Raw genomic sequence first — 27,626 nt, 5'->3', positions numbered from 1 at the left:
AGAGAGGCAGAAGTTTAGAGAGAGAGAGAGATGGGGCAACATGTGAGAGACACACACAACAGGGACCTTAAAGAGAAAGGGGGCTTCTCATAAAAATCCAGAGAGGAGCTTCATTAGGAGTGAGGATGAGAGAGAGAGAGAGAGAGAGAGAGAGAGAGAGAGAGAGAGACAGAGAGAGAGAGAGAGAGAGAGACAGAGACAGAGATAGACATAGAGAGAGAGAGACAGAGAGACAGACATGCACACACACAAAGAGGGAGAGAGAGAGAGACAGAGAGACAGACATGCACACACACAAAGAGGGAGAGAGAGACAGAGAGACAGACATGCACACACACAAAGAGGGAGAGAGAGAAAGAGAGACAGACACACACACACACACACACAGAGGGAGAGGGAGAGGGAGGGAGGGAGAGAGAGAGAGAGAGAGGGAGGGAGGGAGGGAGGGAGAGAGAGAGAGAGAGAGAGAGAGAGAGAGAACCACCATGAGAGAGATGGGCAGAGGAGTCTCTTCAGAGAAGTCCCCAGAGCAAATCCCTCTAGCAATCTCAGGAACAAGAGAAACACCAGAGCTTTATAAGTTTGAAGAGCTGATGGGAAGTTTTACATCATGAGATTTAGCTCAATATACTGTGCGCGACAGAGAGCAAGAAGAACCGGGCACCGCAAATGAAAATCAAGTCTCTTAACTCTCTGTCCCACAGAGAGCTGCAGGAAGGTATGGCCTGGTCTCTTCTGGCTGTGGGAATCTCACCTCTCAGGAGTGTCCACAGCCTTAAGGGCAGACCCATGTTCTAACAGCCAAGAGCCCAATCTAGCTGCGGGTAGGGCCCCATCCAAGGGATCAGAGAGTTCCCCCAACCCTATTTCTGTGCAGTTCCTCCTAGAAGGACGCCATTTTCTCAAGGCCCCGCTTCCACTAGGTGGCAGCATGGCTCCCAGTAGCTTGCAAACCACACACAGTCAGTCATTTGATCCCAGCAGGACATAGTGAGAGAAGTCCCAGCAAAAGTTTCTTAGTGTATCATTAGTCCTGATTGGCTCAGATGTTCTGGGAGAATACGGGGCTCTGATTGGTTCAGCCTTAGGTCAAATAAATCCCGACTAGCCAGTCTGGACACTCTAAACATGCCACATAAGTTCCCACCTGGGGACCACCCCAAGCCTCTGCATGTCCCCTGGGGAGGAGGAAGCAACAGAGGGAGGGGCAAACAAAGCGGTCCTGAGGAGGCTCTCTCTTCACAGGCTCTGCCTCCGGCCTCCATCAGTAAAGTGCTCCTCCTGGGGGAGAAGGCGTCCATTCTCCAGTTACCTGTACGCTCTGTCCAGGTGAGGAGAGACCTGGGCAGCAGGGGCAGGGGCTGGGCTGGAGTAGAGCCGGGCAAAGGGGTGAAGAACTGTATGATCAATCCCAGCTTTGAAAGCATCTACCCCAGCCTAAGAATCGCCAGGGAAGCCATCCCACCCTCTGCAGGAGACATTGTCACATGTCCTCTCTTGGAATCCCAACAGTTCTGGTGGTCACTCCCACAGGGCAAAGATCAACTTGAAAGACTCCATCTAGGCAGTCCTCTCCTTTACAGATAGGTTAGGTATAAGATCATCCAACAGCCATCAGAGAACTGCAGTCTCTGATGCTCCGGGACCCGCTCTCTCTGCATTTCTCCCCCTGATTGATTCAGACACAGCAGACTGTGTGAGGACTGTGAGAGAGCATCCCGTCTGACAAGGGTGGGTGTGAGCACTAACTCTGCCTGCTGTAGGAGGTGATTCTGGAGGCTGCCTTCCTCTAGGTTAGAAAACAGGCGTGGGGACCAGCGAGATGACTCAACCGGTAAAGGCACTTGCAGCCAAGCCTGACCACCTGAGTTCCACACAGGTGAACTCTGAACGTTGTCCTCTTACCTCCACATGTGCTCTGTGGCAGCTGGGTGCGCACACGATAAAAAACAAAACAAGGGGCTGGAGAGATGGCTCAGTGGTTAAGAGCATTGACTGCTCTTCCAGAGGTCATGAGTTCAATTCCCAGCAACCACATGGTGGCTCACAACCATCTGTAATGAGATCTGGTGCCCTCTTCTGGCCTGCAGTCACTAAATGCAGGCAGAATGCTGTACATAAAATAAATAAATAAATCTTTAAAAAAACAAAACAAAACAAAACAAAAAACAAAAAAAATGATTAAAACAGAAAAAAGATGCGGGAGAGTTGGGCATTGCCTCTCAAGCTTAAACCTGTCTCCAATATCCAGATTGGTTGCCTGGACAATAACTCTTAAATCCAAGGGCCAGCCTGCCCTGGGGTAGTAGGTAGGTGCTGTGGTAGGACTTGAGTGTGCACACCTCTTGGGGGATCCTATCCAGGTGTAGGCTCTGGCTTAGGACTTCCTATGGGGGCTGGGATCCTGCAATTCTTTGCTCGGAGGGGATGGCGGGGCTGCTGACTGTGAATGACCCCTGGAACATCTGGGATAGCAAATGAGTCCATCCCTGTACAGTTCGCCCCACTGTGGAGCCTTCATGTTGGGAGCTGTTCCAGTTCAAACCTTAAACCTTGCTCCCTGACAAGTGCCTTCTCTATGTCTCAAGGGACACTTATGATTTGGTAACCATCAGCCCCTAGGAGGGAACAACGCTGTTATGGGTCATTTGAGAGCAGTGTGAGAACTACATACATTTCATCTCAGGGACAGCAGTGCTGAGAAAGAGTTCTGGATGAATGAGTGCTGCAGTCGATTGATAATGTCTGCCTTGAACAGCGACTTGGGAGTAGGAGTATGTGTGACTTGTACATATGTTCCATTCCAGAATCAGGGTCCAGGCCAAGTGATTTATTAAAGCTTCCAGAGAAGACTCACTGCTCAGAGCACCACTCTGGGCCTTCTAAAGGGGAGATGTGGAGCCTGCACAGAGATTTAAGCAGGACCTGCTATGGCATCTCTGGGGAGAGTCCTCTGTCCCTCCTGACTCTCCTTTTCTCTGCAGGTGGAGGTACTGACCTCACTGAAGGCTCTCAGAAACCACGTGGACCCTAACCAGCTGCCGGAGGCTCTGGAGGGCCCCTTTCCCTACCACCACAGCGAATGGGTGCAGTTCTTCCAGGTGTCTACCCTCAGAGCCTTCAATCTCCAACCCTTCTCCTCTCCTCTTCCCTGCCCTGCCCTATGGGTCTCTCAACCCTGTAAAAAACAGGGTTCAAGAACAGACAGTCATTCAACAAACATTTACAAGGAAGGCCCAGAGTAGTCCCAGTAAGGCATTAGGCTTGAGGCCAGTTTGCTGGATCCAGTGCAGGTCTGCTCTGTGACATTGAGTGAATTACTCACCTTCTCTGAGCTATGCTTTCTTTGTTAGTGAAGTGGGGAATGGGGAGGGCAATGAAATTGCCTTTCTATGGGATTTTTATTAATGTGAGGGAAGAGCTTGGAAGGGTCTCCGGCACACTTAGAAAGCTTTGTCTGTTGTCAGCTGCAAGCAGATTAATGGGCATCCACAGACAGACCACACACGGTGGGTTAGTATGCACTGCCGCCTACAGGGCAGGGAGGAAACTGCTCCTGGCTCCTTGACTTCCTCCCACAGGTTTGGTGTCCTGTTTAACTTGGGAGGCCATGAGGAGTGAGGCAGCAGCCTATGGAATACTCTATTTTGAAGGCCCACCCACGGCCCCTCCACCCACTGCCTAGTCTGGACCGCTCAGCTAAGGTCTAGTGTTCCCTTTTGCACTGTGGCATGACCAGCAGCCCCCTGCCTCTCCCCACAAGGTTCCAGCCAGGGTTGGGGGCAGTCACCTCTCCACAGAGAACCTCTGTCTCCTCGGACAGTCTGACAGGTGGCTGGTTTTCTGCTGTTTGTGTAGGTGATCTTGTTCCAATTGTTTTGTTTGTCAGTGGCCCTGGGGTGAGGAACCCAGGCGAGCTGGGCAAGTGCTGTGCTCTGAGCTTCCAGGCCCAGCCCTTGTTTGTCTGAGACAGGGTCTAGATACATAGGCCAGGCCATGTAGTCATATATTCTTGACTTACTTACTCCGTGGTCCAATTGGCCTTACACTTAAGAGCTGCTACCTCCTCAGTCCCAAGTATTGGGGTAACAGGACTGCACCCTCATTTCCTGCTGCGTGAGGCATAACTGTGGATTCAACCACCATTGGGCCAAAAGTATTTAGCTGGGCACAGTGGCAGAGGCTTGCCGTCCATCCCAGCACCTGAGACATGAGGACAAAGAGTTTAAGGTCATCCACGAGACCCCATTGCAAGGAACTAGACAGACAAACGCAGAGGAAGTAACCAGTGAGCTGGCTCAGTGGTTAAAGCACTTGTCATGTAAGCCTGGAGACCTGAGTTCATCTGTGGAGGTGAAGGGAGGGAGGCATCGATGATGCCCAGGACCCTCTATAGACTTTCCTGTGTTACTAGTCTGGAAACAAAACAGTATAGTTTTCAGGGCAGCTTCTATCTGGCATCAGGTACCTAAGTCGTCGCCAGCCAGTTTTTAGTCCCCAGGAAGTGTGCATGGTTCTACATGATGGGTCTTAGGCATCCTGCCTTGGTGTCCTGAGGGAACCTGGAGTCACCCACTTAACATGTAGAGGGAAGGAGAAGCATGTATTCATATTTCAGTGGCGTGTCCTGTTCCCAGGCTCCAGGTTCCCTCTCTGGAGGCTTCCCATTAACTGTGACCTTTGAACTTCAACTTTCAGGCTGTCCCTTAAAGGGAAATCTTACTGGGTGATCTAGATGGCGATCATGATTCTGGCAAGCTCTGGGCTCTATACTAAATCCTGTACACAAATCAGCCCATCAACCTTTCATCCGGCTGTAAAACATGCACTGTAGAGTCCACCTCTCAGAAATACAGGGAAGCCCAGAGAGGTTAAGTAACTCACCTGTGGTCTCACAGCTAGCTGATGGTTCACAGGGCCAAGGGTACTTCTCTAGCCCACCCTCCCATTTCCTTCCTACCCCTTCAGTAAGGACCCACAGGATCTGCGAACAGCTCAGGCCTGTCCTCTTTCTCCTCTAGCCCCTGTCCCCCCACTCCAGACAGCACTGGCTTGCAGTAGCAGCACTGTGGCTTGGGAACTTGGTAGATGTTCTCAGACTGCCCCAGAGCATCGACATAGCGGTGGGGCAGGGTGGGGTGGAGGTGGGAGGAAGACTGGGGCATGGGGGAGGAGGTGCATGGTCCAGAGCCGTACTTTCACCAGCTCTCCTGATGGTTCTGATGTAGTGTAAGTTCTAGAAACGCTGCCTGGTCCCTTCCGGTGTCCCCTGGGGAAAGGCTTCTCTCCTCTCGGTTCCCTCAGGCTGAGCCCTGCTCTGGCCCCTGTCCTTGCAGAAGCTGGACCCGTTCCTCACTGACCTTCACCAGGCCTCAGCCCTGCTTCAGGCTTCCATCCAAGAGTTTGAGAAGGGTGAACCCCCTGGTGGGGTGGAGGTAAACCTGGAATACCGGGTGGGGAAGCCACAAGCACACCTCAGGCACCGGGAGGGGACGCTTGGGGGATGGGGTGGGGGACCCTCTGGTTTTCACTAATTAGTTTTTAGCTAATAGTTCTTGGGCATCCACCATGCACGCTGTACTAAGGACCCCAGCCTGAGGAATTGGCTGGCCTGTGTCCTGGTAAGGGTCATGGTGCAGTGGCAGGGTGTCCATTTAAGAGATAGTTATGCGGGATTGGGGATGCAGATCATTGGCGAGCAATTGCCTAGCATGCATAAGACCCTATGCTGAAAAAAAAAGCAAAATTAATTAATTAATTAATTAAGCAAGCAAGCTGGTACAAACTGTGCCAGAGCCGTTAACATGAGACTGAGTGAGAAGAAGATGATGTTTAACCGCGGCCTGAAAGAGTATGTCTTTGAGGGGAAATGAACTCCAGGCAGAGGGCAAGCATATGCCCTGAGGCAGAGTGTAGCTGCTTGTCTGTGGTGCAGAGTAAGGGGGAAAGATAAGAAACTTTTCTCTGAGAGGTGGGCCCAGGGAGCCAGGCAACAGAGCCCAGGGAGTTTGAAACAGGATTATAAGGTACACCCTTTGATGTCCCTTTTTTTGTGACTACAAGGAAAACCAGAGGGCATCAGAAAGTTCAACCAAGAGTCCGGGGTTGGTGTTGCAGAGAGAAGAGGGAGCTAGAACCAGTGAGGTTACCATGGTGACAGGAAGGTCACAGCCTCAGGAGACATGTTAGAGACTGAGGACAGACTTGCTGGAGATGCTTGGACGCAGCTGGGAAAGTCAGGCGCTCTCCCTGTGGGGATCCTTGGAAGCTGGGGAGAGGAGATTGGGCCTAAGGACACCTCCCTCTGTTGGCAGGAGGCTACCAGGTGTCTGAGCAAGTCCAAGGAACTGATGGAATCTGTGCTGAGGGACCCGGGCCTGCTGGCCCTCCAGAGGGAAGGTGGAACTACCCTGGCCAGCTTGCAGCAGGAGGCCAGCGGGCTAAATGCTAACCCTGATGTCAGGTATAGACACCCAGTCTCCCCTCCTTCACTCCCAGTCAGAGTTCAGACGTGGGGCCGCCCTGTGAAGGGAATACTTAGGGTGAGTCTAGGGAAGCCATCTCCCTACCCTCTGAGCCTTGGGGTAACCTCATCAGCCCCTCCTTCATCTTGGCTGACCATCTGTAGCCAGGGGCAGGCATTGAAGGACTTCTGCTCTGGTCTCCTCCCTCCATACATGGACCACTCCCTCTTCTGCCTCAGACTCTGGTTCAAGCCCTTCAAGGTCTGTCTCATTTGGTCCTGATCTGCTCATGCCACCTTTATTTGGCTGGAAGAAACGGAGGCTGAGCACTGGGAAGTAGTAAGGCCCAAATGAGCCAAGGCTGGGACGGCTGGGAAGCTAACCCTACGGGCTTGCCTTAAGTTTATGCACACAACCAAGAACAACTTACACAGTGAGCTAACATTTGAAACATATGTGCGCACCGTTCTAAATGATTGCAAATATTAACTCATTTACTTCCTACTTGTGAGGTGGATCCTTTAGTTACAGCAGAGGAACCTGAGACTTTAAAAAGGTTGACTGTCTTAGGATGGTTCATCTGGAATGTGGTGGGGCCAGAAATCGGATAGAAGCTGGTAGAACAGATCACCCTCAGCTGCGCCCCCAGACTCCAAGTTCATGCAGGTGGAGCGGGAAAAACAATGGACTCTGGTACCAACAGAGCCATCTCCTGCCCCTCACAATGTCCTATTGTTGTTACCCATCCATCATGCCCCTGCCTGTTTTGCCCAGCCGCTCTTTTTTTTTTTTTTTTTTTTTTGGTTCTTTTTTTTTTCGGAGCTGGGGACCGAACCCAGGGCCTTGCGCTTCCTAGGTAAGCGCTCTACCACTGAGCTAAATCCCCAGCCCCAAGGGGTTGGGGATTTTTTTTTTTTTTTTTTTTTTTTTTTTTTTTTTGGTTGCCCAGCCGCTCTTGACTACCTCAGGTCCCTCCAGACCTTTGACCTGGAGTTCCACCAGGGGGCGCTGTGGGCTCACGCTCACCGTGGCGCCTCGTTGTTCTGTGCCCATCCCTGCAGTCCTCGTGGCTCGCACTTCCTTCAGGAGTTTTGGACTTTCTTCTGATGTAGGACCATTAACGAGGAACCCTTGAAAAGACAGCCTGTCCTTCCATCATCTTTGTCTGAGAACTGGCTCCCCAGGAAGGGGTGGGAGACTCCAGGTTTCTCCCTTCACCATGCATCGGCACGGGAGAAGTCCCCTCCCTAGCTGCTTTAAGTCCTCTGGTTTTGGCCATTTTAAAAATGCCTTGCAGGGCAGATGGGCCCCGGGTTCAACGCCATCCTTGGCTACACAGGAATTCGAAGCCGGCTTTTGACCCTCCCTGAGTCTCGATGGGAGACAAAAGTCCATCACCGGCTATCTTTGCCACCCTGTCTGCACCTGTCCCCTGCAGAGGCTGGGAAGATAGGATGTTCCAAATGTGTGAGCACTGCCCAGCTTCTTGTGCCTGACACTCCACTGAATGTTTCTCATGAAAGAGGGAAGGTCCCTCTGGCTGACCAGAACCTCCTGAGCAGCACTAGAAAGTTCTATGGCCTGGACCTCCTGCCAGCCTGGGCTGGAATGTTGATATTGAGCTCCTGGAAGTTCCTGCTCAGATCACTTTCTGCTCATAGCCACTCCAAGAAGTGGGTTCTGTTACTATGCCCACCTTTTGGATGGGGAACCAGAGACCCCCAAAGTGGTGATGTTGTGCAAGGACCCACGCTAGCAGGTAGCAGCGCTGAGATTCGGACTCAGATCTACCCAGCTGGCTTAATACTCTGCTGAAAAAGAAGGGAATCATTTCAGTTCCTGTAGCACCTTCAGGTTTGCCATTGAGGTCCAGAGAAGGCAAGGGACATGCTCTAGGTCACACAGCAAATCAGTGACTGGCAACCAGCTGGGACCACAGATTAGGAAGGCAGGGCCTTGCCTGATGAGAACACAGAGAGGAGCATCTTCTCACCCTCTTCCCCATCCCAGGGACCATCTGATGGAGGCTGCTGCCCTGTACAACCTTGTGGACGATCAGCTTCATGTCTTGGTCACTGCGTCCAATCAGCTCCTCCGAAGGCTGGAACTCCGTGTCCGCCTGGGCCACCTGGAAACTGCCATCCACCAGGTAAAGGGGAGGCTACAGGGTACACGGCGTTTTACAGGGGTCACTAAGTTCTGGAGTTAACCTATCAGGTTGGCAGGCTGGCTTTGGTGTTTGGGGCAAGGCAGCAAGCAAGCATTGAACCCATGATTAAGGTATAATCTGCGTTTATTTATTTATTTTTTAAGATTTATTTAAGACACTGCAGCTGTCCTCAGACACACCAGAAGAGGGCATCAGATCTCGTTAGAGATGATTGTGAGCCACCATGTGGTTACTAGGATTTGAACCCAGGACCTCTGGAAGAGCAGTCAGTGCTCTCAACCACTGAGCCATCTCTCCAGCCCCTAAGGCTGTGTTTATTGAACACTGCTGTGTACAAGCCCCACACTAGAGTATTTGTGAATGTCCTTGTCTTTCAGCAGGGTCCCTTAGGAGGGACAAAGGCACTATGGGGATTCCCCACTACACATGGGGAAACGGGGGAGGGGGGCAACATATGCTGCCGACTGTGGTTGCCCATCTGAAGTCTGAGCCTGGAGCTGTTGCTAACCCTTCACTTGGCAGACACACCAGAAGAGGGCATCAGATCCTCTTATAGATGGTTGTGAGCCACCGTGTGGTTGCTGGGATTTGAACTCAGGACCTCTGGAAGAGCAGTCGGTGCTCTTAACCACTGAGCCATCTCTCCAGCCCCTAGCCTTGAGTTTTCTGAAGACAATGGAAGTTCATAGGAGTTTGTCAGTGTCCCCAGAGCAAGAACGCCTCATTTTCTCTCATGGAATACTCTGACAAGCAACCCGAGGCGGTTTCTTCTGCCTCACAATTCAAGGGTGCATCATGGTGGAGTAGACAAGGCTCTTGAAACAGCAGGACATATCACATCTATAACCAGGAGTACACAGTCCAGGATCCCAGCCAGGGAATGGTGCCAGCCACAACTGGTGTGTCTCCCACTGCAATCACCAAAATCAAGAGAAGCCCCAGGGCCTAGTCTCCTAGCTGATCCTATGCTATGTCAGGTTTAAAGCTAGCACTAACCATCACAGTGTCAGAGGACTTTTTAACCATCCGACTGCTCATAGCTACCCCATTACTACCCATTAACTGAAGCCGGGGACAGCAGTGACACAGTGAGTTCTTGGGAGACTCCCTGCCACTGGCAGGTGTTTCTCCAGACCCAGTTACATACCCCTAAGACAGGGAGCTCACCCTCCATCCCCAAGAGACCAAGCTTTTATGACCAGGTGACTGGAAGTGGTCAGACTGACACAAGTCCTGCCTTCCTGTGACCTCACGCCATCTTGGTTTCCTCTCACAACCATACAGACAGAGGGTCTCCTAGGGGTACGGTACTCACAGAACCATATTGCCTTCTGGGTTGAATTGAGTGAGGCCATTGCCCTCCTACATTTGCAGAACGCAACCACATGCTCCCCCCCCCCCCACATTCTCCTGCCTGGCCTTTCGAGGGTTTCCATCCAGGTCCGTGACTGACCGAGGACAAGAAGACGTGGGCCCCCTCAAGAAGTCAAGGGGTCAGGGAGATGGTTCAGTCTGAAGTGCTTTACCACGCAAGTCCAGGATCCTGAGTTTGATCTTCATAACCTACGTAAAACGCTGGGTATACCGGTAACCTTGGTAACCTCAGCAGGGAGGCAGCAGAGGCCGAGACCCTCGGGGCTCACTGCCTAATTGGTGAACCCCAGAGCCCAGTGAGAGACCCTGTATCATAGTTAATTAATTCATTAGTTAATTAATTAGTTAATTAATGAATTAATGGTGGGAGGCTCCTAAGGGAGCAACTCTTAGGTTGACGCCTGACCTCTGTATAGAAGTACACTCACATATGCATACCCGCACACACACATACACACACATGCATGCACACACCCATGCATCTGTACACACACAAGGAAGTAGGCAGTCAGCCTGGTATGGCCCCTTAACACCGCATCACACTTAAACCATTGCCTTCTGCCCAGGTCAGTGACTGGATGCGGGGAGAAGGCAGCCGGTGTCTGCAGGCGCTTGCTCCTGTTAATGTATGTGCAGGGACAGTGGAGAAAGTCCATGCCGACTTTGAGGATTTCTTCCTGCAGGTTGCGGTATGTTCTCAGACCCAAGCCACTAAGAGGGCATTGGGGTGGGGTGGGCTAGGTCCTGGATGCAGGGGTGGGAAAACACGAGGGAGGTTCCCGGGGCAGTGGTCCTTCCTGGACCACACAGAGCCATCATCACCTTAAGTTCTGCCTCCTCCAGGAAGTCCTCCAAGACCAAGTACCAAGAAGTCAGAACCCCTGGAAGTTCTTAAAATGCAGGTTCCAGGGCCCAGACCTAAGCCTGCTGGGTCAGCATAGAAAAGCCAGTCAGGGGTATCACATTTGTGATAACACAGGAGGCCTTGGCCTGTCACCACTCTCGGGAAACTCTGGGCACTGTGTCTAGCCTGGACACAGCAGAGAGGGCTGTTGGGGACCAAAGCCTCTGACCCAGGCTTGAATGTCACAGAACCTTCCAGAAGACTGTGAACTTCCAGGTAAAGGCTTGGACTGTGGGACGTATGACAACTCCTGTGCTAACCTTTGGCCATGGGCTGAGCTTTGCAGATGGGGAAGCTGAGGCTCGTGGTCCAGGAAGGCTCCTCACTGCTGGGTGGATGCTCAGGTGGGAGCTGAGCATTCTTTCCCTTCTCAGGCCCAGTATCGCCAGGGCCTGGAACTGTCCAAGCAGGTGGCCCAGCTGGGCACTGCGGAGGAAGGGGCAGGAGAGACAGAGCTCCCAGACCTGGTAGCCTTCGCCTCCACCCAGCAGGCCTTCCAAGCCAGGCTGACACACTTCTACATGGCAGCCGAGAGGCAGCGCACTGACCTGGAGACCCTGCTCCATCTCCACCGCTTCAGAAGGAAGGTGAGTGAGCCTCCTGGGCCATCGGCACCAAGTTCTGTCCTCCCGCTGGGGTGGCACAGGGCTGGGGCGGCCAAACACAACACAGTGGGCCTTGTGAGAGTCATTCCCACAGTGGGGAGAGGGGAAGGGAAGCTGAGTTGGAGGCAGGTGTGAGATGAGCCTGGGTCCTTCTCCGGGAAAGGAGGAATGGCAGCAGCGGCTTCCCTTACCCAAGCAGGCAGGGTGAAGGCAGAAGTGGTTAGGTTAGAAAGGACAGCCACCGGAGTGCACACCCTGTGAGGGAGTACTTCACACTTGTGTGTGAGTCCGGGCCACCTGCATTGCGCCCAGTTTACAGGAGAGGAAACTGAGGCCCAGAAGAAGTCAGTTACTCAGGATTAAACAGTGGCTGAGTAGGATTTGACTTCCAAGTTTCACCTCCTAGATCCACAGAACCCCCACTCCCACCCCCATTTTTCTCATGGAAAAACTGAGGTCTATAAAAAAGAAAAAGCAGTCTGGGAGGGCTGGGACCCAGCTGGACAGGAAGCCACATGGCTGCCTTGTGCCCTCAGCTGCCCCTTGAACTTGCCAAGAGGGACAGAGCGTGGGAGGAGCTTGACCCCACCCCCCAGCTGTTGGCTGGCTAGGCATGAAGGGACAGATTGGAACATGGGGATGCTTCAGGGGACAGTAGGAGGGACCCAGACAGCTCACACATGCCTGAGGACCCGGAGGACAGGGCTTCTCTGTCTCCTCGGGTTAGGGACAAGGCAGGCAGATGTCAATAGTGGCAGTGAAGGAACACCCCTCCCCCTCCCCCTCCATGGAGAGCATGGGACGGCATAGTCCAGGACTTAGAGACGTGGGCCACCTGTGGCCACGTAGGCTGTGGGACCTGCACAGCTGTCCCCACTGCTCTGAGCCTCTGCTTCTGTTGATAATTAAAATGGCTAGTGCTGATGTTGGGTTCCCAGTGCCAGGCTCTGTGCCAATCTTTGTCACACCCACCCTATGCTGAAAACAGAGGTTGGGTTTGAATGTATTCCTGGCCGTGTGGTGGGAGAAGCAAATTTGAGCTGGAGAGAAGGCTCAGTGGTTGTGAGCACTGGTTGCTCTTCCAGAAGACTCAGGCTTGATTCCCAGCATCCGTATGATGGCGCACAACGGGCCATAACTCCCGTTCCAGGGAACACAGCACACTCTTCTGGCTTCCCTGGGCACCAGGCATGCACGTGGTGCATAGACACCCGTCATGCAGGCAAGACACCCATTCGTGAAAAGTGAAATGATTTTTTTTTAAGATAGAAAAACAGACTACATGTGAGGAACCCCCAGGGTAATGCATCTAGAATCCAGGGCATCTGGAAGCCTCTCTTTGCCCAGTGATTGCTGCCCACTTCCTCCCTGAGATCTTCCCAAATCAACCAAACTCCCTAGCATTGAAGCCTTTGGGCCTGCGGGTCCCACCACCCGGCAAGCTTTCCCTTGGCCAGTGGTGCTGAGGCCTGTCCAGATTGCTACACGTCCCATGCTGTAGCTTCACGGTGCTCCCGAGGACCTGAAATAACCCTGTGGCATTCCACTGCTCCTCTCTGATGTGCCCTGTGTATTTTGAGCTCCCTGAGGCTGCAGACCATACTTGGTGTTTATAGAGGGGTCAGCCTGGATGGGTAAAAAAGGAGGAAGAGAGAAGAAGACAGGCTGGACCTGTGAGCAGGTAGCACTCATCCTAGGTTGGAAGAGCATCATAGAAGGGGGCAGGCCTGACCGTCCCCCGTCCACCTCTAGACATTTGATCAAGGCTGGGCACTGATGGCTTTGACTGCTCCCCTGTGTAACTGAGGAGTTAGAGACATTGTCAGGCTTGGCTGGGAGGATGGAGCCACAGACAGGGCTCTGCCCAGGTGGGGCACCCAGGCGCTGGTCCTTCTGCCCTAAATAATCCTAACTTGATTCACCACTAAGGGAGATTTATGGTGCCATGAGTTTTGAGTGCTACCATGAATATGAAGCCATTTATCTCAAGACAAGCTCCCTTGATCCACAGAAAGATGTCTCCTTGCAGCAAATGGCTCTCCTGTCCCCTGGCCAGTGGCTTGCTGTCGGTCCTAAATTAATGGGGAGAGAGATTATCCTTTGCGTGAGCTACTGTAGCAAGCCGGGGGGGGGTGGTGGTGGTGTGGAGGTGGCATGGGGAGGGTGTCAGGAAGAAGCAGAATCACACGATGGGCAGAGGGCCAGCTGGTGCATGGGCTGTGACGCCTGCTGGGCTGACCACCCGCTCACCCTTGCCTGAGCCAGCTTTTCTGTGGTGCAAAGAACAGAACTATAGGGGGCAGACCAGATCTGGGATGGGATTCCAGCTCCTCCTTGCTACACCACGTGACTTGGGACAAGTGATTTCAGCGCTTTGAGTCTCAGTTTCCCACTTTGTGAAATGGGCTGCAAACCAGAGGACACTCTTGGAACCAGGCAAACGACTGACACTCAGGATGCATTAGTGACACTCCTCCCTCAGTGTCTCAGCTCCCCTCCCCGTACCCTACCCCAGGCTGGGAATGAAACCTGAGACCTCAAACCAGGTAGGGAGACACTCTACCACCAAGTAACATCCTTAACCTTTTTACTTTTCATTTGCAGACAGGCTGTTCTTAAGTCGCCCAGGCTAGATTTGAACTCTCTATAGCTCGGGAAGGCTTGAATGTACCATCCTCTAGCCTTGACTTTCTGAGTGGCCAGGACAGTCTTATATCACCAGGCCTCTCTATACTCAGTTTGTATGTTGTATGTGCACCACACATGTGCCTCTCTCTGGAGGCCAGAGGACAACCTCAGGTATCTGTTCTCGACTGCCACATTTTTTGAAACAGCCTCTTGTCATTTGCCACTGAGCATGCTGGGCTAGCTGGCCCTTGAGCTGGCGGGGATTGCCCTGCCTCAGCCTCCTATCCCACATCACGGGCACTGGAATTCCAGTTGTAGGCTCCACCTGGCAGCCTTACATGGGTTCTGGGGATTTGAACTCAGGTCCTCATACTTGTGCTGCAAATACTTTACCCACTGAGCCCTCTCCCCATCCCGGCTCTTACTTCTAAAGAGGGTTTTCCTGGTACTTTCTGTAGCTCTCGATTTACAGTATGCTCTGCTGGCCCGTGGATCGGTTAGAAGGTGGCCTGAAGAACCCGTGGGTGCTAAAGGCTACTCGCAGGGGGCAGTCACATGGAGCCCAAAAGGAAGGGGATAATGGTCGTCAGGGAGCAGATGATTGTCAGCAGGCTGTGCGTGCTAGCTCACTCAGCCACACTGTCTCAAAAGCCCCTGCTCAAACACTCCTCGTGTTTACCCACCTCCCTTTCTCTTCCTGTCCTTAGATGTCCCGGTTCCACACGGACTGCAAGGACCTGCTAACCCAGCTCAGTCTGGGCAAGGCTGTGAAGGCCAGCCCTGGGGACCAGATCCACCTCCGCCTCCACTGCTACCTGAAGCGTCTGGCTTCCGAGTTCCAGACGGAGAAACTCCTGGCCATGAAGCTGCAGGTGGCTTCCCTGAGCCAGCCGGGCCTGGGCCAGGAGTTGTGGGAAGAGGCCTGGGAGCGACACCAGAAGATCCAGAACTTGCTGAGGAAGGCGCTAGCCTACTGCCCGTGCCCAGAGGTCCCTGCTGCCTACTCGGCGCACATCGATCAAAGCAGGCCAGCAGCTAAGGGTCAGGGTCTGCCTAGAGAAGTGGGTTCCAAATGGGACAGGTCTCTACAGGACATTCTTGCTGTGGATCGAGTGTTAAAATCCCAGCGGTCTCCCCGGGCCCCTCAAGGGGAGCAGAACAGAAACATGTGGGCAGGTCTGCTATCCCCAGAACCTGGCCAGTCTGTGGACCCTGAGGAAGGCAGAGGTGCCCCCAAGCTCCCTGATCCCACCCTGGAACGGCTCCTTGCCTCCCTCTTCTCCTGGCCACACCTTCCCAAGCAGAGAAAGGCCTCCCGTCTGACTGGGGGCAGCTTTTCCTCGGAAGGAACAGACTCACAGACATCCCTGGAGGACTCGCCCCACACAAGCCCTCCTGCGTCCCTCTAACTGGATCTGAACCACCACGTCAGCTCCCAGGGCTGTGATAGGATCCACAGAGCCCATGCCACCCCATCAAATATGGCCGTAGAACAATATTAGGACCATCTTCCAGCTCCCGAAAACGCCAAGACGATGGGTGATTAGCCACACAGAATAGGGCTTGTGGGAGTTAGAATCCAGACTCAATAAAAGGACATTTTTATTGAGGGTTGTGACCGTAAAGTCTCATATGGCAAGGGTGGCCGGGGGCTCCTTGTCAAAGAATTGTCCTTAGGAAGCCCAAACCCAGGAAACCCTGGGTTCACATGGGTAACAAAGTAGTGGGAGGGGCGGCTCTTGTCTCCAGACCCAGATTAACAGACCCCAAGACAAGGGCTTTGCATTTGACAGTGTCCCCCAGGAGCCACTGGGAGAAAGGTAAGCAGGGATTGGGGGTTCCTAAAGGGCATTTGTCAGGCAAGTTCCATCCAGCTGAGGCCTGTCAGGAGACAGAAAGGACAGCAGTAGTACTCTTGAGAGGCCATCTGAGGTGGAGGCGGCCCAGCACTCCTACTCCCAGGAGCTGGCTTTGGTGCGCACAGGCCGCAACATGGAGGGGAAGAAGTTGGTTGGTGCGGAGTTCTCCCCAGGGACCAGGGTCCCCAGCTCAGGCCCAAAGCACCACACGGAATCTTGTCCGCGCAATCCACAGACAACCCCCGGTTCCCAGGGAGTGTTACCTCATCTCCAAGTCCCACATTCAGTACCAGCTGTGCTGAATCATCAGGGGCAACGGTGGTGGCGGGTGTGTGTGTGTGGGGGGAGCGGGGTGCAGTCTTTAAAAGCTGGTGAGGGTGGGTGCAACAGACAAAGACCATTCGATCTACAGCCCCTGGCTTTTTACAGGGCTGCATAGCGCCCCCTAGTGTCACCTTTAATCACAGACGTTGGAAGTATTCACAGGGCTCTGAATCACCAAGATGGCCTCCTGGCAGCCCCGGCTGAGTTTTCCAGGCCCTGGGAGAAGAGCAGGACGTCTATTCTCCCATCAGGGAGAATGAGACAGGGAGAGAGAAAGCCTGAGTCATGTTCGGGAGGACGAGGTGCCTCAGGAGACATCTCAGCCCCAAACAGCTTCAAGACTCTTCTCTAAGACTCTGGATTTCTCTAAGCATAGCCTGAGGTCTGCCTGTTTCAGACCCACCAGTGAAGGTGATTGTAAGAAAGGATATCCAGGGACTGACATCCCCTCTGTAGACACACTAAAACCAGGCTCCGGGCCTGGGGGATGCCCAGGGACTGACATCCCCTCTGTAGACACACTAAAACCAGGCTCTGGACCTGGGGGATGCCCAGGGACTGACATCCTCTCTGCCTAAAACCAGGCTCCGGGCCTGGGGGAGGCTCCGGGCTTGGGGGAGGCTGGAGGCTGTACCGAGGCCACCTGCTTGGTGTCTTCTTGTTGTTGTGTTGTCTATTCTGCTGCCATCACAGATGACCACAGGCTGTGGGACTTACAAACAATGGAAGTCCTTTGGATTTACAGTTCTAGAGACTGGGGAGTCCAAGGTCAAGGGGCTGCCCCCTGTGAGGACCTTCTTCAGTGCAAGGGTCACCTGCAGATGGAGCTTATGTGAGGGGGTGGTGGGGAGGGCCAAACCCATCCTTATGAGAAGGCCACCCCCCCACATTAATCTTGAAGGAGGGCAGCGAGCACACGTTTGATCTTTCCACCTCCATCTCTCCAGTTTCCAACATGTGAATTTCAGGGGACTCTTGAAACCTAGGGTGGCTCCCTCGGGGAGTTCTTGGGAATCCAGGCCTCAGGCAGCTCAGACTTGACATTCTTCTCCCAGGCCTTGCATGCAGAAGGCTGAGGATGCTTCTGGAATTTGATCAGCCATCTCCATCCAAGCCTGTCACCCCGGAGGGGGGGGGGCGCTAAGGCTCTTAAGCTGTTGTTACCATAGCAACAGCATCCAGCCAGTGGAGACCACAGACTTGGAGCAGGAAACCTGGGGAGTAAGGATGCAAGCTGCCCACAACCACTGCTGGGAATGAGGACAGGAGGGGTGGGGTGTGATGGATGTGGGTAGGGGAAGTGGGGGAGGGGAAGGATGATGGGTGAGCCAAGGATCATTGGGTAGGAGGGGGCCCCAAGGTCTTGCACATTCTCCTGTTTCAAAAAGAATCGAACCTCAACGATTGACCTGCTCAGAGCAGCTCCTAGGGAGAAGGGGTGCAGACACAGAATATGGGTGAAAGACATTCAAAAATGAGGAGGGGCTTGGTGGGTGGCTCAGTGGGTGCAGTGCTTGTGAGTGCTTACTGTGCAAGCATGGGGACCTGAGCTCAGAGCCCCAGTGTGATGCCCCAGAGTGGTGTGGCAGTACATGCCTATAACCCTGAGCAGTGGGATGGAGGAGACAGACAGATCCCCTGGCTCGTGGGCCAGCCAGCCTCGCTGAATCAGTGAGCTCCAAGTCCAGTGAGAGACTGTATCACAAAACAAGAGAAAGGACACAGTTGTCTGCGCCTGGCCTCCACGTGTACCGGCGATGGCTCCCAAGTGCATGAACACATCCACGCACGAATTCAAAAAAATTCAAAAACAGCTGGTGTTTCAGTTGCGCCCAGCTTCGTGCTGAGATCCCCAAAACCTCTGGAAGGCTCAGCAGACTGCATGCCTACAGCCCTGTGGGGTTGGCATTCATTTCCTATCGTTTTCTGGAGGAGGGATCCCAGACTTCTAGTGGCTTGGGGATGTCTTGTCTGATGTGACAGCAAGTGATGGATGTGGACCTTACATATACCTTGGCCACCACAGGCAAGGTGCAGCTGATTGCTGGGTGCCGATGGCTATGGTTTTGTCTCCTCTGTGTTCCTGTTGTCCTTGGCCATTATCGTGTGCCGGGAGTCATGGTTCTCTGGATGGTACTTACGCCACAACCTAGAGAGAGGTTAATGATGAGGACCTGGAGTTGACTGCCCAAGCTGCATCAGTCAGAGGCTGTGTGTCCTTAGACAAATGGAGTACCTCTCTGATTCTTGGATTCCTTGGTTTCTGTAAACTGAAAACTGCAGGGCCTTGGGAAGCATTATCTGAGTTGGCCCGTGGGGATTTCTCAGATAGATGCTGGAACATAGTAACTGCTCACTAAATGGTAGTTAGATACATAACTTTGGCACCAGCCCTGCCAGCCCCCGTTGTTGTGGCCTGGAATATTCAGGAAGCTATCTCTCCAGAGCCCCAGTAAAACCCTCTACTGACTCCCCAACTCTGTCACTCCAAGTCATATGGCTTCCCGTGTTTTCTGAATCCCCAGTTGAGTCTTAAAGGCCACAGGGACTTGATTTATTGGCAAGGTGGAGACATGGCAAGGAGTTCCCATGTGTGGGAAATGGCCCCACAGCCATAGCTTTGAATAGCAAAGCCTTGTCCCAGATGCTCCTTTGATGCTGCTGTGTCCCTCCATGGGACTTTAGGCAAAGGTTTGTAACTTGCTGTGGGGGAAGAAAAGGAGAGTTCACAGAGACCCATAGGTAGGCAGTGATGTGACCAATTATCCCACTGTCTCAGGACCCCTTTCTGGCCTGAGAAAATGGGAGGCTAGGGACAGTTGAAGGAACATAGCCTGAGATGTCAGACAACACCCTCTCTGATGGCCAGACTCCCTCGTTTATCAAATGGGTGGATGGAAACCCTTCCGCCTTGGGAAACACAAAGCCCTGGCCTTGAGCCCAGGCTTACCAGCCTGGTGTTTTCAGTAGAGGGCTGCTCTTCACTTCCCCATCTGTCAAATGGGAACAAGCCTTCTGGGTCAAGAAATTGGGTGTCTGGATTCCCGAGCTCAGCACTAAGCTTTTCTGTGGTAGCAAAAGTTAATCGGGGGTTTCTACCCCACCTTAGATCATTTAGTTCCCAGATAAAAGACACAAAACCTTTATAATAAGCCTTAGTCAGCACTAGAGCTGGGCAGATATCAACCCTCTGAGCTATTTTGTCCACTTCCCTGTCAATAACCCCGAGTTATGACTTGCCAGCTTCCACTGGGCCGCTCTTACTCAGACTACCCAGCCCTTGTGGCCAGTTCTCACGATCCTTTACCCCATGGCATCTTCTCTCTCCTCTTCTTCTCTCCTCATGGGTCTCTGCCTCAGACCCTCAGACCCCAAGCCAGGAAACGGAAGCCCCCGCCTACCTCTCTTCTGCCCAGCTATAGGCTGTAGACATCTTTATTCAACCAATAAGGAGCAAGGTTACAGAGCATCCTTTGGTGTATGTGAGGATCTCCTGGCCCCTGGGGGGCAACCAGACCTTGCGGGCCAGTGTTTAGCATTGTAAACCTCAGCACCTTTCCTTCCTGAAGCCATCAGTCTTGTGAAGGGGCAAAGCTTTGAGCGTGATCTTGACAGAGGTGGGGGCAGAGACAGCACTGAGCCCAAAGGGAAACTTAGGCCCTGCACAGTGCTTCGCATCTGGCCATTTCCTTATCTGATGGTATTGCAGCCATCTTCTGAGACGCTCCCACTTCCCAGACCTGATGACGGATGCCTAAATGGGGCGACTTGTTCAAGGCCAACTATCTGGGAAAGGAATGGAGGGGAGAGAGCTCAGACCCAGACTTGTCTGATCAGTGCGGCATTTGGGACAACATGGAGCCTGACCAGAGAGGCCATCCACTCTGAGGTAGTCAATACACGCTCTGTGCCCTCTAACTACTCACTCCAGATGTAGACAGGGGACAGCTGGTCCGGGTCAAGGCACAGTCTGCCCTCAAGAACTAGGGCTGTGCTGTTCCCAGGGGCTTTAAGCTGGCTCCCTGCCCAGGACAAACTGTCCGGCCCAGAACCCCACCCTCACCCAGCTGACAAACAGCACGATACATGTGAGCCAGCAGGACCCTGAGGAGGAACCCTGAGGACAGCAGCGCCCCGGGGGTGTGGGTGGCTCTGAAGGGTGACCACTGACCTCCTCAGGCCTCACTGTCCCCATCCACGAGATGGGGGTGTGATGCCGAGATAGACTCAGAAGTGCCGAGTTGTTCTCCACACCTGGCCCCTGGCCCACAGCTCTTGAACCCCGACAGTCTCCAGAGGGGTGAGAGGGTCTCTGATTGTGAAGGAGGATAGGATCACCAACCCTCAAAAATTCTGTCTGTGGACCCAAGGAAGACTGAGGGGCTGAAAGTCACACTGGTCACCCACAGCCTTTGACTCACCAGTGAGAGCTGCCTTATATGTTCTTTGTAAAGAGTCTAAGGCCGGGGTCAGGGAAGCTGCCACAGGCTGGACCCTGGGGAATAGCGGGGGAAGGAGAGCCCAGCTGGGGCAGAAGGCTATTTGCTTCTTCACTCGCCTTGTTCTTTCTGTAGCTCCCATCAGGACATTTCTCTTTACCTTTGTAGGTGGCCCAGATGTACGAGTGTGTTCCTAAGTTCTGTGATCTGTCTCAGCAAAGAGATGACGCCCAAGGAGGGCCGCGGGGCCCCCATCTCATAGCTGTTTGTTCAGAAGCACAAGTCACAGCTCCAGGCATGTGACTGGCATCCAAAGTTGGAACAGTCCTGTGGACCCAAGCTGGTGGCCTATGCCGTCCAACTCTGACCCCAGGGAGGCAGTGCCAACCGTTCTGACCTGAGTTGAAGAAGGCCCACCCAGGGTCCATCTGAGAACGGGTGGTTCTTGGAAGAACCTCGTGGCTTTAGCTTTTTAAGAGAGATGTAGTGGCCTGTGGTGAAGACCTTCTGAGGGGGTGGTGGCAGGATGACAGGATGGCCTCTGGGTATTGTCAGTATTGTCACTTGAAACTCCCGTCTGCCCTTCCCACCCTGCCTCCCTCTCCACACACTAACAACCCATCCTGGCACCGAGGAGAGGAACAGCATGCCCTTGAACTCTCCAGAACTCTAAACACACTGTAAAAATAGAAAGAAAACTTACATAGAAACATCATTAAAGAACCTTTTAAAGATGGCACCGACCCGTCCAGGAGCAGGACTTAGGCATGAACCCAGCTGCTGCTGAGTGGCTCTGACTGCTTCTGACTGCTAGCCGCAGGGATAGGACATTGCACCGAGCCCAGAGACTGGAGTGCATAATAGGAGGTGCACATGCTAATTATTATTATTAATAATTATTATTATCATCATCATTGTTATACATAGTCTCGTGTAGGCCAGCCTCTAACTCACGTCTGACCCAACTGTGTCCACATCCTAAGTACCATACTATAGGCACTCGCCACCATGCCCAGTTTCATGCAGTTCTGGGGATTAAATCCAGGGCTACGTGAGTGCTAGGTAAGCACTCTACCTGAAAGCCGCGTCCTCAGCCCTGTATTAGCCACATAGGCATTGCTATATAAAGCACTTGGCAGAACAAATTGCAAAGAAGATGGAGTTGTCTTGGCTAAGGTTTCTGAGGGTTCAGTTCATCATGGCGGGAGGGCACGTTGGAGCAAAGAGGTTGACATCCCGGGAGCCAGGAAAAGCAGAAGCATGAGACTGGGTGTGGCTGGGGAAGATGCACCCCCAAGCATGCAACCCCAATGACTTACGTCTTCAGTTAGGTCTACTTTCAAATTTTCCAGAACCTTCTAACACGGTACCGTCAGCAGGAGAAGCAGCCGTCAAACATCAAGCCCATGGGACAATTTCAGCATCATTGCTAATGCTGTGATATTAATGCCCCAGCCAAAGCCACCTGAGGAGGAGGAGGGGTTACTTAAGCTCACATCTTAGGGTACAGCCCGTTGACAACAATGGGAGTCAAGGCAGCTGGTCACATCCACTGACAGTCGAGAGCAGAGAAGGGTTTTTAGTACCCTTTCCTCGTCACCAAGTCCAGGACTCAGCCCAGTAAGGGTGGGTCCTCCACCCTCAATTAATCCTATTAAGACACCCCCACCCCCAACAAACTTGCCCTCCAGCCAACCAAAAGCCCCCTGAGCAGCCCTCAGTGAGATTCTCCTCTCAGGGGACTCTAGACTGTGCCCAAGCATCACCTGCTGTGACCGGACGTTACTAGCCTTGTGCTGGATGGCTGTGTTCTGCAGTCTTAACTCCTGCCAGTCACAAGGCCCTGAACCTATTCCCAACCCCTACAGAAGCTTCCCACGGCCTTGTAATTAATCATACAAAGTGACTTTCTCTGAAATACCGACTGGGAGCCGTCCAAACACACATCTCCCCAATAGCTAAAGCACATGAATTTGTTACTGGAGAGTTTGAGGCTGAAGGAAAAGTCTGGTTACACAAAGACTCGATCTTAGGCCTAACCAAATGTTTATTAAATGAAAGGTTAATTTTGAGTTTACTTGGGAAACAGTAGGTGTCTGATACCTCAAGACGGTGGTTCTCAATGGGTGGGTTCGCAACTCTTTGGGGGGGTCCCACATCATATATCCTGCAGATCAGATATTTACATTACGATTCGCAAAGGTGGCAGAGGTACAGTTATGAAGTAGCAATGGAGTAATTTTACGATTGGGGGTCACCATGACACGAGGGACTGTGTTAAAGGGTCACAGCCTTGGGACGGTTGAGGACCGCTGCTCTAGCTGATAACTTGTGGGATGATTTGTGTCTATAACTTTCAAATATTAATTTTTTTTTTCGGAGCTGGGGACCGAACCCAGGGCCTTGCGCTTCCTAGGTAAGCGCTCTACCACTGAGCTAAATCCCCAGCCCCTCAAATATTAATTTTTAATTGATTAATTGAAACTAAAGCTGGAGGGGGCCCTTCCTCTTATTATATGGGTTTCCAGAAACATTCTTATTGTGGAATCAATCTATTATTATTGTGTATGTATGTATGTATGTATGTATGTATGTATGTATGTGTGTGGCCGGTGCACGTGTGGCCTGGTGGAGGTCAGAGGTCACTTCCTTCCACTGAGGGTTCCTGGGATCGAGCTCAGGTGGTCAGACTTGTGGGGCAGACGCTCCCATTCACTGAGCCATCTCACTGGCCAGATGTTCTTTTTTTTTTTTTTTTTTTTGGTTCTTTTTTTTTGGAGCTAGGGACCGAACCCAGGGCCTTGCGCTTCCTAGACAAGCGCTCTACCACTGAGCTAAATCCCCAACCCCCAGATGTTCTTAATATGCGATCAATAAACATAAGCTCTCTCCGGGTCCAGTGTCAGTTTTTATTAAGGCTATTACAGATACAGAAATATAGATGTATATCTTTACCGTTAAATGCCCTTCTCATAATGGAATTTCCAGGAGAATTCAGTCCTTAAAAAGGGCAGCTTTCAAGACTCGGTAAGCTTGCACTGAATGCAATAGGAAAGAGGCTTACGATTAAGTCTTATCAAAAGGAGCGAGCTGAAATCTAGCGTTTAAAGGCGGCGCGAGAGTGTTAATGTATGCTTTTGTTAAGCGCTCAGAAGTTTTCTAAGCTGATTTTGCCGGGCAAAGTTAAAAATGTAAATTTAAAAGAAGCGTTTTCACACCGACCTACATCTAGAGTTTTTCTGGGTTTTGTTCCATACGGAAGGACATATATTTGTGTTAGTGTTGATGTGGGCTAATTTTGCAGTTGGGATAATAAAGTTAGCACTCAGCACTAATTGGCTGCTGAGTAGATCCTGCATTTTGTTATACATGGTGCTGCGAGAGTGGGCATTTTAATACCTAACTTCATATGCACGTACAAGTTTAAGTCATCAAGATTTCGTGTTTTTTTAGAGTTGCTTATGGTTTCTGGGGATTTTGCCAGGCCTTTCACTACTCGGGAAACTGAGTTTGAACAAAGTCAAGGTTCGTGGAAGTGCTGTGTTGAAGTCTTTTAAATTAGCTACTTTATACACAACTATTTTAAAGTGAGGTCAGTGCATTTACTTCAATATACCCATGGTTAGAAACACATGGAGTGCTGAGTCCGACCGTCCCTGCATTTATTAGGTGTGTGTTTGTGCCCAGGTGCAGTGGTGTGCCCGTGAGCAGGGCCGCAACCCATGCACCAGAGGACAGCTTACAGGAGTCACGTCTGTCCTTTCACCACGTGGCTTCCAGGAACCGAACTCAGGTCACCAGCCTTGGCGGCAGTCACCTTCGTTTTCTGAGCCACATCGGCAACCCTTGATCTATATGTTATACAACAGCTCACAGAGGTTTTTAAAAAAAAAAAAAAAGCATGTAAATTTGATGTGGGCTAGTAAGTGCTCTCTTTTATTTGATATGTTTTTTTTTTTTGTTTTTGTTTTTTTTTTTTTTTTGGAGCTTGGGACCGAACCCAGGGCCTCGCGCTTGCTAGGCAAGCGCTTTACCACTTAGCTAAATCCCCAACCCTTTATTTGATATGTTTTATAGCTGGATTTTTAGCACATTAAAAGAGCCAAGGAAATCCCCCCCACCCCCGGGAGTTTCTGCCATTATTAAATCAGTGCTGTTTAGACTATGGACTCACTGTGTAGGCAGACCTGCTGTTTAAACCCTGGTCCGCATCTGTTTCCCTTGTCTAAAGACCTTCTGCCATTGTGTCTACGGGTGTAATTTGCACACCAGAGAACAGGTCCGTTTGTTGTCACTGGTGCTGGCCCTTGTGTGTGTAAGAGGTCTAAGGCTTGGATGTTTGTCTGTACAGCGACCGTGGCTCTTCTACCCGTTCAGTCGAATGCTCCTCTTCTGACAACTCAGCTTTCTACAATCCGAAATATGAGAGAACCCTTTACCAAGCTGGTCTGCTCCAGAACTGTTTGCCTCTCCCAGGCCCTTCTCGCTGTGTTCCTAATTGTATCTTGACTGTTCTCTTGAAGCAAGGCTAGTTAGCCAGGCCCGGGCATTGTGTTCTCTAAGCAGCATTTCCTAATAATTAAGAGGTATTAGACACTAGTCACTTAGGGAATATGTCTATAACATGTGTAAACTGCAGGCTAGTTCTCCTTAAATATTTGCTCCTGTTGGTTGTGTTTTGGTAAAACTGTGTAACTGTCGTCTGGTAACAGTCTGCAGAATTACAGATGCAGTTTTTACTACATAAACAGTATTTGTATGTGTGTGTGGGGGTGGGGTGGGGTTGTTTTCTGACACTAACACATCATCCATAAAACAGACAGAATTAATTCTCTTGGTTGACCGCCAGAACTTGACAGAGGACCCTGTTGCTGAAGACACTGCCCACTCTGGTTACAGTGCTTGCGGAAATCAGGACGTACTTTCCCGGCAGCCTCACCCCTGAAGCTAGTTCTCACGGTGGCAGAGGGAGCTATGCACACTGCCAAGAGAGAACATTTATCAACAATTCTGTCTTGCTGCAAAGCCTTTGAACAGCCACAATGACTGGCCCACCAAGATAGCCTCAGCAGCACAATGGTGGTGGGTGCAACCAACCACTGTGTGATTGGACTTACGGTCTCCTCAACAGGGCGGAACTCATGTCTGATACTATAAACCAAGCCAGGAACCCGCGGCTGGAGAGCCATAGACCCTAGAATCTACAACTACCATTTAGCTAAATTAATATAGTTCCCAACTGTCTTCTAAATACGTATCCTTGTGCCCATAGATAAATACCGCGTTCACCCTCTCGTCAGAGAAGCTGCCTGCTACAGCATATGGAAGCCGAGCTTCCGCTTAGCTGGTCACGATGCACGGAGCAAGTGACTTGGGGTGTGCGATCCCACATGGAACCTGTACAGCGTTATCGCTACACCTAAGGCTCAGGGAAAGCGAAAGAGAGGGCAGAAATATTAGAGCCAGAGGACTGAGACGGTGGCTTCAAGAGCGTGTCTGCACAGTATTCATGGACTCTGAATGACATGGCTGCTTGAGGAAGACCACACCAGCTGACATAACAGCATGGACGGGGAGAACGGGGAGAAAGAGGGATATAAATGATGTCAATATAGCGTACTCAGTTATGAAGTTTTCGAAAATTAGAACAAATTCAAGAACAGACTCCAGTGGGGCCTGATCTAAGAGTTATTCATTCTATACCCCCTTCGTTGCTTAAATGGTGCCATAAAGGGTTTATTTGCACCAACTCTTTGACATCTGACATTTACCACTGCCCTCCAATGTGGTAGTGGGAGGATCATGAGCTGAAGGCCAGCCTGGGCTACCTAGGGAGACGCCCATCTCAAAACAACAGCAGAAAGAAACTGTGTGCGCCTGCCCTGGTTCCTAGGCCAGAGAGGAAAAGTTCTTCATCATGGTGACCTGACACTAACTGGACATCTAGCAGAAGCAATCTGCAGATTCAGGGCAAGCCTCGCACAGTCCCTGCAGGCTCTATTGCACAGATAATAAACCAAATCTTCACATTTATATCGGAACTTCAAAAAGCCCCCAGACCGTGACAAAGCTGGAGAACTCTAAGTTCCTGGTTTAAAGGCCTCCTAAGATCGGCACTGATCAAAGCAGTGCCGTATTGCCAGGATAAAGACGGCTAAGTGGGGCAGTGTGGGAGGCAGAAAGAAAACCAGGTGTCCATGACCAGTCTATTTGACCAAGATGCCAAGTCTATCAGTGAAGAAAGCGTTGTCTCCTCAGGGCCAGCAAGATGGCTCAGTGAGTAAAGGTGCTTGCCGCACAAGCCCAGTGACCCGAGTTCTAGCAGGCTGTAACGGACTCTGGAAACCTTGTCCTCTGACCCCCACATGCTTGCTGTGGCACACAAGCACCTAGGCACATCGAATACACACGACAATAGTAAACAAAAGAAACCTTTGAGAGATAGAATAGATAGCAAGTAGCTTGGAGACTATCGGATTTTCGCATATTAAAAAGAATGAGGTCAGACCCCTATTTGGGGCTCCATATACCAAAGTGTATGAATCACAGACCCAAAAGAAGAAACCCAAGAAGGCCTAGGAGAAAGAGTGAGCCTGGACTTGACAGCGGATTCTCAGACATGACCCCTAAATCAAAAAGGGGAAACGTTTAAATTACTCTATACATTGAAGGACCTTATCAAGAAAGCAAAGAGAGGGATGGTTGGACTGTTAAGAACACCTGTTGCTCTTGCACAGGATCCAGGTTCAATTCCCAGCACCCACACAGTGGCTCACTATCTGTAACTCCACTTGCTGCCTTCTTCTGACCTCCGTGAACATCAGACATATACACGCAAGCATACATGCAGGCAAAACAC

At 51.7% G+C, this 27,626-nt stretch overlaps 1 protein-coding gene and 1 long non-coding RNA gene across 4 annotated transcripts in view; one reads left to right on the top strand and one right to left on the bottom strand.

Annotated features, from left to right (window-relative positions):
• Nucleotides 1–15,755, top strand: part of Kiaa1755 (KIAA1755 ortholog) — a 34,862-nt gene extending 19,107 nt beyond the window's left edge. For all 3 annotated transcript variants that reach the window (XM_006235463.5, XM_006235462.5, XM_017592275.3), the window contains exons 7-14: nucleotides 1,246–1,329; nucleotides 2,985–3,101; nucleotides 5,337–5,435; nucleotides 6,315–6,463; nucleotides 8,475–8,613; nucleotides 10,575–10,697; nucleotides 11,287–11,499; nucleotides 14,853–15,755. In XM_006235463.5, the coding sequence (XP_006235525.1) occupies nucleotides 1,246–1,329; nucleotides 2,985–3,101; nucleotides 5,337–5,435; nucleotides 6,315–6,463; nucleotides 8,475–8,613; nucleotides 10,575–10,697; nucleotides 11,287–11,499; nucleotides 14,853–15,554 (1,626 nt within the window). In that variant the 3' untranslated portion in view covers nucleotides 15,555–15,755. The remainder of the gene's footprint in view (nucleotides 1–1,245; nucleotides 1,330–2,984; nucleotides 3,102–5,336; nucleotides 5,436–6,314; nucleotides 6,464–8,474; nucleotides 8,614–10,574; nucleotides 10,698–11,286; nucleotides 11,500–14,852) is intronic.
• LOC134486469 (uncharacterized) lies at nucleotides 15,441–18,542 on the bottom strand. The gene is made up of 2 exons (XR_010065442.1): nucleotides 18,341–18,542; nucleotides 15,441–17,542 (listed from the first exon to the last, which is right to left on the bottom strand). It is a non-coding gene; the product is annotated as an uncharacterized LOC134486469 (long non-coding RNA).
• Between the last annotated feature and the right edge of the window lie 9,084 nt (nucleotides 18,543–27,626).

Source organism: Rattus norvegicus, chromosome 3, assembly GCF_036323735.1.
Source record: "Rattus norvegicus strain BN/NHsdMcwi chromosome 3, GRCr8, whole genome shotgun sequence".
Taxonomy (NCBI): domain Eukaryota; kingdom Metazoa; phylum Chordata; class Mammalia; order Rodentia; family Muridae; genus Rattus; species Rattus norvegicus.
The sequence above is the reverse complement of the archived record's forward strand: the minus strand, read 5'-3'. Positions and strand labels throughout refer to the sequence as shown.